At 46.5% G+C, this 15,563-nt stretch overlaps 1 protein-coding gene across 1 annotated transcript; it reads left to right on the forward strand.

The window, feature by feature from the left end:
- Nucleotides 1-1,733: 1,733 nt before the first annotated feature.
- On the forward strand, nt 1,734-9,128 carry LOC308083587 (ubiquitin carboxyl-terminal hydrolase 9X-like; the record flags this gene model as incomplete). The annotated part of the gene is given in 3 exon segments (XM_080425903.1): nt 1,734-8,846; nt 8,848-8,878; nt 8,911-9,128. Coding segments are annotated over 3 exon segments (7,362 nt in total).
- Nucleotides 9,129-15,563: the final 6,435 nt, after the last annotated feature.

Raw genomic sequence — 15,563 nt, forward strand, 5'->3', positions numbered from 1 at the left:
AACAGTGTGCGGACTTCATTCTTCTTTTCCTTGATTCTTCCCTTGATGTCCAGTACTTGGCCTAAATGCAGGCGTGGGATGTGCACACAATCTTCTCTTTGAACTGGTTAAAAAAACAGCAATAAAATAACATATCTCTGCTGTCCGGCAGCAACCAGCTCCAAAATGTTAATTTTTCAGGAAATGACTAAAACAAAACAAAGAGTGGAGTTAGGAGGTTTTGTTCATCATTGATAAGTACAGCTAAATGGACCTCAATGCTCACAATGAGGTTTGAGGTCAAAAGGGGGTGGAGCCTGGAGTCAGCAAAACCAGCTAACTCTAGTAAAGGGTGTTCAATAGCCCTGATTTATGGAAAGAAAATACAAAGGCGGAAAAATTGAGTTCGCTGGTTTCTGCCGGACAGCAACGATATAGGAACAGTCCCAACATGTGTATAGTCTCATGTGAAAGTGAGATATAATTTAGCAGCAGATATCAGCCATGTCAATGTAAACATACAGTAAGTGCCTAGCCTCGCGTGGCCAGACAATATCACACGACACACTGCGTGGATATTAGTCTGGTCCCTATCAACGATAGATTTTTTTCCAAGGGCGGTTACAAAAAGATCCAAACGGACTCTATTGGTTAGACCTAAAACCAATCAGAGCAGTGCTTCCTGCTACGTCACACACAAGCGCCGGTGCTGAAATAGTAAACAACGAAAACTAGCTCCACTCGTATTTAGTCTGGTAACCAGATTAAGCTATTCTTAACACATCTTTCTTTCCAACAAAAGCTTTAAGGGCAATTGTTTGTTCGTCTTTTAGAAAAGAAATATACGCGTTATAAATAACGCGTTTACTACTGATGCTATGGCGGCGTCCATCTTTGTTGTGAAAAACTGAAAATGAGTCTCCTGCATTGTACGCCATTGCTCCAAATATGGTGATAAGCCCGCCCACATTTGGATACTGGGCCCTGATTGGTCCCTCACGACTTCGGAGGGAGAGAAATGAAATCTCTATTGAGGGGGGCCAGACCTAATCTGCCGAGGGCTAAAGTACGATGCAATTTTGCAAAGGCAGATTTGTCTGGAAACAGGCTAGTAAGTGCCAGTACCAGTGCAGCAAAGCAGTAAGTAGCAGGCCTATTATTGTATAATACAACAAGGCTGAAGACCGGGGGGGGTTATCTCTCTGACAACGGGTACTGCACTATTCCATATTAAAGCCATAGTTGGTGTTGGCATCAGATATAATTTGAGACAATTTATGCCCTCCCTTACCTCTGACAAAGCCATATATGGTTATTATGTTCCAACCTCACATGGGATTGGCTGAGAGGCGTGACCTACGTCGCACCTCAGTGGCCAGAATGAGCACTTAAAGTCAGCTGGAGAGGTCCGACTAGATAAAGGTAGCAGAGAGCTTTCTCGCCAGCTTTATGGTCATCTTTGAACATCAATAATAAACTGAAGCAATTAGCTCCAGCATCATTGTTTTGTGGCTCATAACCGAGCAGTCAGTGATATAGGCGAGGTTTTTTTATATGTGCTACTACGACAAAACCATCATCGCTCAAGGTTGGACGTGGCCCATGAATAGAGGCAGGAAGTCCCATTCAGATCTCCAGGTGCTTGTGTCCCTCTCGTGTTTGGGCTGTAATCCCTCTGCTTTGCGGCAGAAGCGGCTGCAATTAACCCGCTGGCTAGCGCTCCCAAGATTGCCAAGATCTGCCCTGTGGTAAGCATGTCCACCACACGTGGCTTGCTGGTGGGAGCCAATGACAATCAGGGCCAGGGCAAGGCGCCAAGTGCGCAGAGCCAGCAAACAATTCAGAGACTACGGTCTCAGTCATCCAATGAGAACTCTCCAGTGAGCCCTCCAGATAATCAAGGGGACCAGGGGGATGGACCCCCTCAGTTGGGGGAGGAGAAGCCAGCGTTCCCCCATGCTGACCTGGCCAAGCTGGATGACACGATCAACAGGCCCCACTGGGATGTTCCACTTTTGCCAATGGAGGTCCTCCTGGAAGCAGCTATAGATCTTAGTAAAAAGGGACTGGACGTTAAGTTTGAGGCATGCCAGATGTTTTTCCAGGATGGTTTGACCATCTCCTTCACCAAGATCCTGACTCATGAGGTAATCAATTGCTGGCAGTCTGAGATGCACGAGTGGATCATATACAACACTCACCGGCTGGTGGAGCTGTGTGTTGCCAAGCTCTCTCAGGACTCGTTCCCTCTACTGCAGCTGTTGGCCATGGCTACCAACCCTGACTCAGAGTTCCACATCTATAACTCCAAGACCAGGGCCCGGCAGGATGATGACAAGCTTTTTGCTTGCTCCCCGGAATATCAAATGCCCAAGGGCTGGTTGGTAGACTTGATAAACAAATTTGGCACATTAAAAGGGTTTCAAATGTTGCACGATCGCTTCACGAGTGGACAAGCACTGAACATTCAGATCATTGCTGCACTTATCAAACCTTTTGGCCAGTGTTACAAGTTCCTCACACCGCATACAGTGAAGAAGTACTTCCTTTCAATCATCGAGATGGTCCCCCAGTTTCTGGAGAACCTCACAGACAATGAGCTAAAGAAAGAGGCCAAGAATGATGCACTGTCCATGATAATCAAGTCTCTGAGAAACCTGGCTAAACAAATCCCAGGCCACGAGGAGACAGTGAAGAATTTAAAGATGATTAGGTTAAAAATTATTCTTAGGTTATTGCAAATTTCCTCCTTTAACGGCAAAATGAATGCATTAAATGAAGTAAACCAGGTGATCTCCAGTGTGTATGACTCTCCCCATCCCAAGGATGAATGGCTGACAGCAAAGCACATGACAGAGTGGATCCAGCAGAACCACATCTTGTCCATTGTGCTGAGTGATAGTCTACACCAGCCACAGTATGTGGAGAAACTGGAGAATATTCTTCGCTTCATCATTCAAGAGAAAGCTCTTACCATGCAGGACCTTGATAACATCTGGACTGCACAGGCTGGCAAGCATGAGGCCATTGTGAAGAATGTCCATAACCTCTTAGCCAAGCTGGCTTGGAATTTCACCCCTGAGCAGCTTGACCACCTCTTTGACTGCTTCAAGGCAAGCTGGACCAACGCCAGCAAAAAGCAGCATGAGAAGCTACTGGAGCTGATCAGGCGCCTGGCTGAGGATGATAAGGATGGCATGATGGCCCACAAGGTTCTCAACCTTTTGTGGAATCTAGCACACAGCAATGATGTGCCTGTAGACATCATGGACCAGGCTCTTAGTGCCCACATAAACATTCTGGCCAACAGCTTCTCAAAGGACAGAGACATCCAAAAGATCCAGTGGCTAGATTGCTTCATATTGGAGTTGCATACCAATGACAAGTGGGTAATCCCTGCTCTCAAGCAGATCAGAGAGATATGTAGCCTGTTTGGAGAATCTCCACCGAAGCTTAATCAAATCCAGAGGGGGCACATTTTCTACCGCCACGACCTGATTAACCAACTGCAGCATAACCACGTTCTGGTTACCCTGGTGGCTGAAAACCTGTGTACCTACATTCAGACCATTAAGCAGTTCTCCAAAGCAGAACAGGCAGAGGTTGACCCTCACACAGTGAGGGCTGGGAGCCGCTACAGTCATGTCCAGGAAGTACAGGAGCGACTGGACTTCTTGAGTTTCCTACTGAAGGATGGTCAGCTGTGGCTGTATGCACCACAGGCCAAACAGATCTGGAAGTGTCTGACTGAGAATGCAGTGTATGTCTGTGACCGTGACGCCTGCTTCAAATGGTACTCCAAGTTGATGGGTGACGAGCAGGACCTTGATCCGGAAATCACCAAGGATTTCTTCAAAAACAATGTTCTGGAGCTTGACCCGTCTCTGCTGACGGAGAATGGCATTAAGTGCTTTGAAAGGTTCTTCAAATCTGTCAACCGCAGGGAGGGGAAGCTGGTGGTCAAAGGTAGGGCATACATGATGGATAACCTGGAACTAATAGGCTTAGACTACCTCTGGGAGGTGGTAATTCAAGTAAGCAATGATGATATTGCGAGCAGAGCCATAAACCTGCTGAAAGAGATTTGTACTAACCTCGGACCAGAACTACAAGACTATCAAGTGGAGATCCATGAAAAGTTCATCGATAAATGTTTTGACCGTCTGAAGGCTACCTATGACACCCTGGTCAGAGACAAGGACAGCAGTAACCACACACACAAGGCCATCCGCATGGTCAGAGTGCTCACTGTGCTCATGGAGTACATCAACAAGTGTGACAGCGACTACCATGAGGAGAGGACTATACTGCCCATGTCGAGGGCTTTCTGGGGGAAAGACATCATGCTGATGGTGCGTTTGCCTGACCAGAGTGACCTGAAAATCTGGTCTCACACCAACAAGACCATTGGTTCTGTGCGACGTGACATCCTCACCCTGATCAAGGCTAATGACACGCACACCAAGATAGAACTCATCATTGCCGGGGAATTGGACAATCCAGCTGATGACAGGAAGCTGATTGGACAGCTCAATTTGAAGGGTACAATATTGATCACAGCCGAGGTTACCCAAATGAGTGCCAGCATAACCTCCACCACAGACAGCTTCTCTGATTCCTTCTCTGGGTCTCCTGGTAAACACTACAGTGATGGACCCAACCCTGAGGTTGAGAGCTCCTTGCCCAGTGTAATCACATCGCTGCACCTGCACTACATATCCTTCCTGTGGGAGGTTGCTGACCTAGGCTGTACCCTTAACATGCCTCTAATCAGGGACAGTGCTCGGGAACTCATGAACCTCATACCCCCCCATAAAACTACAGTGGATAACCTGCGTGCAGTGTGTGTGGATCATGCCAAGCTGAGTGAGAAGAGCCTCAACCTCACACTGGATTCCTGCTTCTTTGGCACCATGCCCTCAAAAGTCCTCTACCTCATCGAGGTTGTGTATGCCCTGCTGATGCCAGCCAGTGCCAGATTGGGTGGGGATGCCAGCAATTTCCAGTACAACTTCCTGAAGAATGGCGGGCTGCCCCTAGTGTTGAGTATGTTCACCAGGAACAGCTTCCTTCCTTCTGCGGACATGGAGACAAAGCGTGGGGTCTACCTCAATGCACTGAAGATCGCCAAGCTTCTGCTCACTGCTGTTGGCCTCGGTCATGTTAACCTCCCCATCTCACCAACTAACCAGGCCCCTCACAACGTCCTCCAGAAGGCCCTGCAGGACATCCACAACCCTGCCTCAGAAGGGAGGCTAGCCTTCCACCTAGCCAAGCAGATCTCTAATGATAACTTCTTCCAGTCATCTATGTACATCCCAGACATCTGCGTGATCCAGGCGGTACAGAAGATAGTGTGGGCGTCAGGCTGTGGTACACTACAACTCATCTTCAGCTCCAATGAGGAATTCAGCAAGATCTATGAAAAGATGATTGTGGGTACAGAGCTAGATGAGGAAGATGAGCAGGTGTGCTTTCAGGCGCTGGAGGTGATGAATCTATGTTTCGCCCTGATGCCTACAGCTCTGGACACACTCAGCAAGGAGAAGTCCTGGCAGACCTTCATCATAGACATAGTGCTGCACTGCCCCAGCAAAGCTGTGCGTCAGATGGCCCAGGAACAGTTCTTCCTCATGGCCACCAGGTGTGGTATGGGACACCAACCCCTCCTGTCCTTCATCACCATCCTCTTCAACGTGCTAGGGAGCATGGCCAAGGAGTGTGCCAAGCATGCAGGAGACTACTTCCTCTTGCTCCAACACCTGCTGAACTACGCCTACAACTACAAAATCAACCTGCCTAACGCAGAGGTGCTACTCAACGATGAGATTGACTGGCTCAAAAGAATCCGGGATGAGGTGAAGAGGACCGGTGAGCCGGGAGTGGAGAACACCATTCTAGAGGGCCACATCAGTGTCACCAAGGAGCTGCTGGCTTTTCAGACCTCAGAGAAGAAGTACTACATTGGCTGTGAGAAGGGAGGAGCTAACCTCATCAACGATCTGATAGATGACTTCATCTTCCCGGTGTCTAAAGTCTACCTTCAGTATAAGAATAGGACGTTCCATACTGAGCAGGCGATACCAGTGTGCAGTAGTCCCACCTCCATCAACGCCGGCTTTGAGCTGTTGGTGGCCCTTACCATAGGCTGCGTCCGCAACCTCAAGCCGATTGTTGAAGCCCTCAACAACCTAGAGTGTGAGGAGAAGCTGAATGAGTGGGAGTATTTGCCCCCGGTAGGGCCACGGCCCAACAAAGGCTTTGTGGGTCTGAAGAATGCAGGAGCCACGTGTTACATGAACTCTGTCATACAGCAGCTGTACATGATCCCACCCATCCGCAATGGCATCCTGGACATCGAGACCAATGTGGTCAACAACCCGGCGTTCAGTTACCACCACAAGCTCTCTGGCAAGTCAGAAGACAGAAAGGGGTACAACATCGGTGTGCTGCATCACCTACAGATCATCTTTGGCCACCTTGCTGCCTCCAAGCAGCAGTACTATGTCCCGACAGGATTCTGGAACCAGTTCAAGTTATGGGGTGAGCCGGTGAACCTGAAAGAGCAGCACGATGCACTGGAGTTCTTCAACTCCCTGGTGGACAGTCTGGACGAGGCTTTGAAAGCCTGTGGCCACCCCGCATTGCTCAGCCAGGTGCTGGGAGGCTCCTTTGCTGACCAGAAGATCTGTCAGGGTTGCCCCCACAGGTATGAGTGTGAAGAGTCATTCACAACACTGAATGTTGACGTCAGAAACCACCAGAACCTGCTGGACTCTATGGAGCAGTATGTTAAAGGAGACCTGCTGGAGGGAGCCAATGCTTACCACTGTGAGAAGTGCAACAAGAAGGTGGACACAGTGAAGCGGCTGTTAATTAAGAAGCTTCCACCTGTGCTGGCCATCCAGCTCAAGCGCTTTGACTATGACTGGGAGCGTGAGTGCGCCATCAAGTTCAATGACTACTTTGAGTTCCCGCGAGAGCTGGACATGGAGCCGTACACAGTGACTGGTGTGGCAGAGCTGGAGGGCGAAGCCGTTGACCTGGAGAACCAGGTGATCCATCAGAACAAGCCGTCAGAGCCCACACCACCTATCAGTACTAAATACCGTCTGGTGGGTGTGCTGGTGCACTCAGGCCAAGCCAGTGGTGGCCATTACTACTCATATATTATCCAGCGTGATGGCGAGTGCAACCGTTGGTACAAGTTTGATGATGGCAATGTGACAGAGTGCAAGATGGATGTCGAGGAGGAGATGAAGACCATGTGCTTCGGCGGCAAATACATGGGCAAATACATGGGCAAATACATGGGAGAGATGTGGCGCTGGTGGAATGCTTACATCTTGTTCTACGAGCGCATGGACTCGCTGGACATCGAGATGATCAAGAACATCAAAGAGCTGACCATTTCCTCCAGCAAACTTTACAAGGTCAAGATGCCCTACAAAATCGAGTGCAGTGTGCGCAAGCAGAATGACCAATTCATGCACAGGCAAATGCAATACAGCCTGGAATATTTCCAGTTCATTAAGAAACTCCTGACCTGTAACAGTGTTTATTTAAACCCTCCTCCAGGAACAGACCTCCTGCCAGAGGCAGAGGAGATAGCTATGATAAGTGTTAAGCTGGCTGCTAGCTTCCTCTTCAACAGAGGCTTTCACACCAAGAAAGTTGTGCGGGGTCCCGCTAGTGACTGGTTTGACGCCCTGGTCATTCTGCTGAGACACAGTAAGCATGTACGCCATTGGTTTGCAAAAAAAATCCTCCTTGACTCTTCCAACTGCTCTGAGTACCTGCTGGAGTGCCCCAGCGATGAGGTCCAGGCTGAGTTCGCCAACTTCATCGTCTTCATCGCACATATCTCCCTGAACGACGGCCCCTGTTCCTCTCTCACCACCTCCCCTGGACCCTCGGCTCAGGGCGGCAACAACCTGAGTCTGAGTGACCTACTGTTGACAGATGTACTCAATTTACTCAATAGTGAGGTGTCGGAGCACGGCTGCCACCTGCAGCTATTCAAACTCTTTGACATGTATGCCAATCTGGGCCTGGCAGAGAAGACACAGCTTCTAAAGCTGAGTGTTCCGACCAAGTTCATGTCGATGCCTTACTGTCTTGATAAGTACCAGTGCGCCGAGCTGGGCATGCTCTACACTGTGGTCTCCCAGCTGGTGCGCTGCTGTGACATCTCTTCACGCATGCAGTCCTCCAAAGGTAACCCCCCTCTCCCCAATCCATATGGCGACACCAACCCAGCAGCTCCGGTAATGCCGATTCAGCAGAAGGTGGCAGATATGTTGTTTGCTAACACCATGTACATAACAAAGATAATTAAGGACTACAGTAACTCCAATGAGGAGATAGTCAAGCTGCTGTGCTTCAGCTGCTGGGAGAACCAACAGTTCTCCTCCAGTGTTCTCAGTGTGCTGCTCCAGATTGTGGCATACCCTTACAGCATCTATGACCTGATAAATAAACTGCACCTATTGCTGGAGATTTTGTACATAGAGGACTCTTGGCAGCACCACAGGATCTATGATGTACTCATGGGTATCCCCTGTAACAGATATGGGCTTTTTAACATCATCCACAAGAATGTTAACAAGAAACACACCTACCAGTGCATCAAGCACATGGTGTCTCTCTTCAGCGAATGTGACGTGGCCAATCAGATCCTAATGAGTAAAGACGAGGTGAAGCGCTACTGGAAGTTGGCGGTGGAGTGGCTAAAGGACGACCTGGAGATGAGGCCATACAAAGGGATCTCCCAGTGCAATTGCATGGAGTGTTCCCACAGCTGCGACAGCACACTCATATTGGCCAAGGCCTGCCAGCTCTGTCCTGAGGAGGAGCCTGATGACCAAAGAAGCACCTGATGATCAGGAGTACACCCTCTACCCACACTCTTCTGGAATCACTCAATTTCAGCAGCAGGACATTTGTACACAGGGCCTGCTGCCCAGTACATGAACAGCCCACAGGGCCCTGGGCCAACCTTTGCACCATCACAAGGCCTTACCCAGGCCCATGACCACAATACAACTGGGAGAGCACCAAGAAAGGTTGCCCCTTCCCCCGTCTCCACCTCCACCGCAGCGCCTGCCCTGCCTAAAGGGTGGGGGCGGTGTAGGAACATTACTCTTTAGGCAGGGCAGGCGCTCCAGGCCTGCTAGTCGATAGTCAACACCTAGGGGAGGTGCTCTTCCCTGCCCGGGATAAATGCCCTATTGAATAAATGCCCTATTGAATGGGCCTGCCAGTGTCTGCAGAGCCAGGAGAGTGGCTAGAGAGTGAACTAGAAAACCTTTATCCCAGGCCTGATGATGATGATGTGCTTGCCTACATGACAAAAAGGTGTACGTTTGTTAATATCTGACTGTTCAAGTATCATAAGTGGTGTCTGGTTGGCTGTTGGGAGATCTAGCAGATTTTATGGAAAAATAAAACAAAATGGATAGTATAAACAAACAAGGGAACCAGGAGACCTGGTACTGCCAGACCCCTAGTGGTTGAAATCTGAATGGCCGGACTTCGCATGACGTGTGTGTGCAGAGGAAAAGAGGGACAGGACAGGAAAAGAGGGACAGACAGACCGACCGACCGACAAAGCCTCATGTAGGCCGACCCCTTGGGTCTGGCAACAAAAAAAGGAAATGGAAGACTTATTTGGTTTTACATGGTGTGGCTCTGAAAAGAGGGCTAAGCCATCTATTGAGTCTGTGTGTCTGTGCGGAGCTAATCCAGCAAACCGCTGGAACAATAGAACCGCTAACGTAGAATCCCACACATTTTTGTTCACATGTTCTCATTCTTACATTTTTACATAGATTTCTATCATGGAAATCAAATGGGATCTGATTATCCAACTTTGGGCACAGATGACGTCATTGACTAGACTCTTTCAGAGCCACGCCGTCTAAAAGGAAGTGAATGGTGCAGTTGAATCGCCACATGAAGCCGAAGATCCACATGAAGCCACACTGTTATCTTCATCGCACAGTCTTTACTCTTCTTACCCTTGCAATACTAAGGGTGATACTTAGTTATAATACTAAGGGTGATACTTAGTTATAATACTAAGGGTGAATGTGACTTTTCAATTGCACATTATGATCCTACAACTTTACATTCAGCAGTCAGCAAGTTTTTGGTGGGCTAGCTAGCATAGCAGTTTTAATTGATAGGAATTCTGAAAATGAAATACATCATGCAACATGATTGCTACTCTAGACTACCTGGTGAATTACAAGGATATGTAAAGAAAGAGAGATCAGATATGTCACTTTCTATTACAAAGTTCAGCAATTCCAGCTGGTGTTTGTCAGGCACTGGGAGGCAAACTGGAGTCAAAAGCCACATTTGATGGAATGCATTGAAGTCAATGAGAGCCGGGTGGACAATCTTTTAATGATTGTGACCTTTGTTAAATAATTGGTCTCTTGTTTTTCAATGTGCAACACTATAATTTTATTGAGGTATACAATAAGTAGCACAGTAAGTTCTCGATATGGCTGTCTAGCTTGGAAACCTGATGAATCTACCAGATCGAAAATTGCCGTGTCTGAAGTCTCGATTCCTCCAATCAGAAACAAGCTAGAGTGACCACACTTCCTCTGCACATGCTCAGTGCAGGATCATTTCACATCGCCATACGTTTTCAACAAAAAAATATTTTGAGGTGTGAAAGTAGCCTACATTTTTGGATGTAAAAAGTTTAAATGACAGCCTAGGCTAGGATAATGATAACGTAAGCAGACGTTTATGTTAGAAAATGAACATATTTCACAAAGGTTTAAAGTAGCCTAAAATCGCAATAAAAAATAAAAAATCACACCCAGTGTGAAGTGGGCGGTGTGGTCATCACAGTGGTCATCACAGTGATGGAAGCTCACTTTAAAAAAAAGTGCATAGTCCTATTTATAGGTTATTTATTTCATCATGTGTCTTGCTAGCCAATCACAGTGCTGAATAGAGTCAGCCAATAGAGTCAGCCAATCACAGTACAGCTAGGGGTGTACTAATGCTAGGGGTGTACTAATTATGAGCCAATCACAGTACAGCGAAGGGTGTACTAATGAGGTGTCCAAAAATAGAAATGGACTTTTGCTTTGACTCTTTTCAACCATATACAAAATAATCTTAACCAACATTATTAAATGCTACAGCAGTAATGTGATTACTTTGAGATGTGCTTTTATTAGAGATTTAGTGAAATTTAGTGAAAACATACTACTTGCATAATTAATTATTATACAGTTTCTTGTATCAAAAGATGACTTGTGTATTTCAAGTAGTCTGAGTTATGAAGTCAAATGTTTTTTTTCCTTTTGCCTCTGTCTCCCTACTTGCTGTAAAACTATAGGGGCACAAACGAGAGATGTGATATGTCTTACTTTCCTGAACCGATTATCTGGTGGTCATAATGATTACAAAATAATCATCTATAATAATGTATTTGTATTATTATTATTATAACTAGAGGTTTGGGCCGCTTCGCGGTCCTCACATCTAAAAAATAAAAACAAATAAAAAATATATACTGCAGCCAAAAAGAAGGAAAGTTGCTGTGGCTAATATGTTAAGATGTAGTAGGAAATGTAGTTTTATATTAACCGTACAATATGTAAGTACATTGAAGGCGGGGAAAGAAGCCTATATTATAGCCAGAGCTCTGATCAACAGTCTGTGGCAAGTTTCGGGGCAAATGGAGTGATCGTGTGTTGAGCAACCCCGGACATATTTTGGAGGTCATTTCAATTCAAGTAGTAGGATGTTCTCCAGTTTGCCTGCCAGTGCTATGGTGCAGTGCACACCATAGCACCATAGTCTACACCAGATGTCTGTTTGTCCTGTTTACATATTCTTGGTGTATGAATAGATGTTTTGTTTGCTTTTCTATTTTCTATAATACCTGTCATACCTGTCAACACTCCCGATTTTTGCATGTTTCCTATTTGTAACCCGTTCTGTGCCCCCGATTGGTAATTTCTCCAACTAATCTGATTTCATTATGACGATGCTAGCATTTTATGATACCACGGGTCACAGACAAGGTCAGAGAGAGAAGGATGAGGCTGGCAGGGCACTGCGTCAGGCACCCGGAACTAGTGGCAAGCAAACTGACACTGTGGGAGCCAACCCAGGGCAAAGCCAGGAAAGACAAGAAGCGCACCACCAGTGGTGTAAAGTAACTAAGTACATTTACTCAATTATGAGGTATTTTTTACTTTACTGAGTATTTAAATTAAAGTACTTTTACTTCTACTCCACTACATCTCAGGGACAAATATTGCACTTTTACTCCACTACAATTATTTGAAAACTTTAGTTAGTAGTTACTTTGTAGATTTTGATCATTATTACATACATTATTCAGCCCTATACATTTCGGCCATTTGAAAATAGCCGATCTACAAGCTCACAATGCGATGCATACATTTTGATGCCAATACTTTTAACTCAGGTAATTTTTTTATTCCAGACTTTTAGTATATTTCTACATTACAGTATTGATACTTTTACTTAAGTAAAAACATTTGCGCACCACCTATGTAGATGCACTGCGGCGCGACAGTGGGACAACAACCAGGGTTGCATTGCTCTATCCCGCGATTTTTGTAACCCATTTTTTTCACCCGGTGCCAATTTCCTAAGTGATCCTGGGCGCTACACCAGCCCTACACCAGCATTACACCAGTCCCCCACAGTAGGGAGGCCAGGGCCGAGCTCATGCTTCCTTCAGGCATGAGAGCCAACTGACCTTCTTGTCACCTGACAGGGGGGAGTTTTCCCTTGTTGGACGTAGCGTGTGGAAGGAACACGTTATTCCAACCAGTTCCCTTCCCCTCCATCAGGCGCCCCGGCTGTCATGGGGGAGGCGGTATAGTGACCAGGATTACTACATGTTTTTGTGAGGGTATTAACTACCCTTGGAGACACGGGGAGAACATGCAAACTCCACACAGAGTAGGCCCTTTCGCCAACCCCACCTAGGGTATGGGCGCTGATGACGCGGAGGAGAAGACACGCCCCCAGCGCCCACAGCGTCCCCGGCGGGAATCGAACCCAGGACCTTCTAGCTGTGAGGCGACAGCGGTACCGACTGCGCCACCGTGCCTCTCGCAACAACCTTTTTGAACAGGAGCACGCGCAGGCACATGCATAGATTTAAAACAACTTTAAATTCACACCTCAACAAAGTTTACAAAGGCTCCCGACTCACACCAGGTGAATTAACATAGGAATGAGCCTAGATGCATATCAATTGTCCATTGTGTGACCTGTAGTGTAGGTGTTAAGCGACGTACGCGCCACGTCATTAAAATAGCAACCATTCCAATTCAGCAATGCAACACTGACAACAACACTGCAGAGCTCAAGACCCCGATGCTAGACAGGAGGGTGTGGAGGGTAGCAATTCAGTTCAGGAATAGTATAATAACTGAGATTGTGAAGAATCTAGACTTGGTGTGTGTGTGTGTGTGTGTGTGTGTGTGTGTGGGGGGGGGGGGGTGCAGTTTAATGTTTTCCATTAAATTATTCTTTGCATCTGTATACAGCGTGCAGGAGATTTTTCTTCCACTTTGATCCTTCGTCTTCTTCTACACAACCAACTAGGCTGCAGCAAAAAAATTAAAACCAGGTTTGCAAACATCAGCCTCAAGGTGAATGACACTCTCACTACAGCAAATCGGGAAGTGAGTAAAATCCTCAACATCTTCTTTACGACCATAGCCTCAGAACTGGTTGAAAAACTACCCCCTCACTCTGGGAGCTACGGTAAAGAGCATGTTGACGCATTTTACAAAAAACTAGGTGTACGCAAAAATGATTTTAAACTCACCATGGTGAAAATAGATGAGGTGTTTAAAAAATTTAGCGCACTACAACACCGAGCCACAGGCCTCGACAACATTCCCTCCAAATTTCTAAAAGACTCAGCCGCCTCCATTGCTCCAATCATCACCCACATATTAAACCTCTCGACTCCATCTAACAGGGACGGGTCCCTAGCAACTTCAAAATAGCAAGAGTGACCCCACTGTACAAAAAAGGTAGCAAATTAGACCCCGGCAACTACCGCCCTATTTCTATTCTTAGCTCCATCTCGAAAGTCATGGAAAAAATAGTTTATGAACAGGTTGATAAGTATCTTGCGGACAAAAATCTAATTTACAAATTCCAATCTGGCTTCAGAAAAAAACACTCCACTGAATCATGCCTTCTCTATTTGAACGACTACATCAAACAAGAGGTCGACAAGGGCAAATATTGCGGCATGGTCATGCTGGACCTCCAGAAGGCCTTTGACACCGTTAATCACCCAATTCTGGATGATAAGCTAAAAGCAATAGGTTTTGATGATACGTCGGCTAGCTGGATGAGATCCTATCTAGAGCGGAGGGAACAGGTTGTCGAAGTAAACTGAACCCTGTCCCCCCCCCCCTCCCAGTGAGTTGTGGCGTTCCGCAAGGAAGTATACTAGGACCTTTACTGTTCCTGATATATGTGAACGATATGTCATCAGCTTGCGACTGCAACCTGTTCCTGTTCGCAGATGACTCGGCTCTGCTGGTCTCGGACAGGGACAGGCTGCAGGTCGAAAAATCTCTCAGCTCTGAACTCGATACCCTGAAGATTCTAGCAAGGGCCCTCATCCAAGGTCATTTCGACTATGCATGCTTCTCATGGTATCACAACACCACTAAGGCCTTAAAAACAAGGCTCCAGACATCCCAAAACAAACTGGTAAGGTTACTTCTTGGCCTCAATCATACAACCCATCTAACCCCTGCTCACTTTGCTAGGGTTGGATGTCTCAGGGTTGAGGACAGAGTACGGCAACTTGCCTTGGGCCTGGTCTACAAGATTCGACACAACATTGGGATCCCCCTGTATTTGTCAAAATACTTCCAAAACGTAAATGAAGTCCACGATCATAACACCAGAGGCAGCTCCACTGATCATGTTCAACCCAGATTTGGCACAAACAAGGGAATGAACTCTTTCTCATGATATACAACACAAATGTGGAATGCCCTACCCAAAGGAGTAAAGGAGTGTAAAACCCTACTCACTTTCAAATCTGCCCTAAAGAATCACCTTCAGGAGGCTGCAATTCCAAACTGGCCCCTGTCAAAGTCCTAACCTCCCCCCCCCCCCCTCCCCTCCTCCTAAAACAGTCTATTGTACATATTTCTTGTTTTTCATACCAGTAACATGTAAGCTGATTGTATGACGTTCTGCATAGTAGTGTATATTTGTATATAGTCTTAAATGTCATCATGATTTGATTGCACGGGGATCTCATTTTAAATAACCCAAGTGCTTTTATGAGCGATCCAGTTTAGAGGACCTTGTATTGTGATTTGTACTTCCATGTACTGTTACCATGTCTTTCTAAATAAAGTATTCAATCAATCAATCAAAACACCTTTTGCCTCTTTAAGGTCCTTACACCGGGGGCGATTTTTTCATGCGAATAATATATATATTTTTAAAACCTTATAAAGTCAATGCAAGCTTCCACATCAGTTTCGCGGAGCGAAGCAGTGTCTTTTATTTATTCGGACCGAGTCCGA

The sequence above is a fragment of the Gymnoscopelus braueri genome (genome assembly GCF_963280865.1).
Source record: "Gymnoscopelus braueri genome assembly, chromosome: 4".
Lineage (NCBI taxonomy): Eukaryota > Metazoa > Chordata > Actinopteri > Myctophiformes > Myctophidae > Gymnoscopelus > Gymnoscopelus braueri.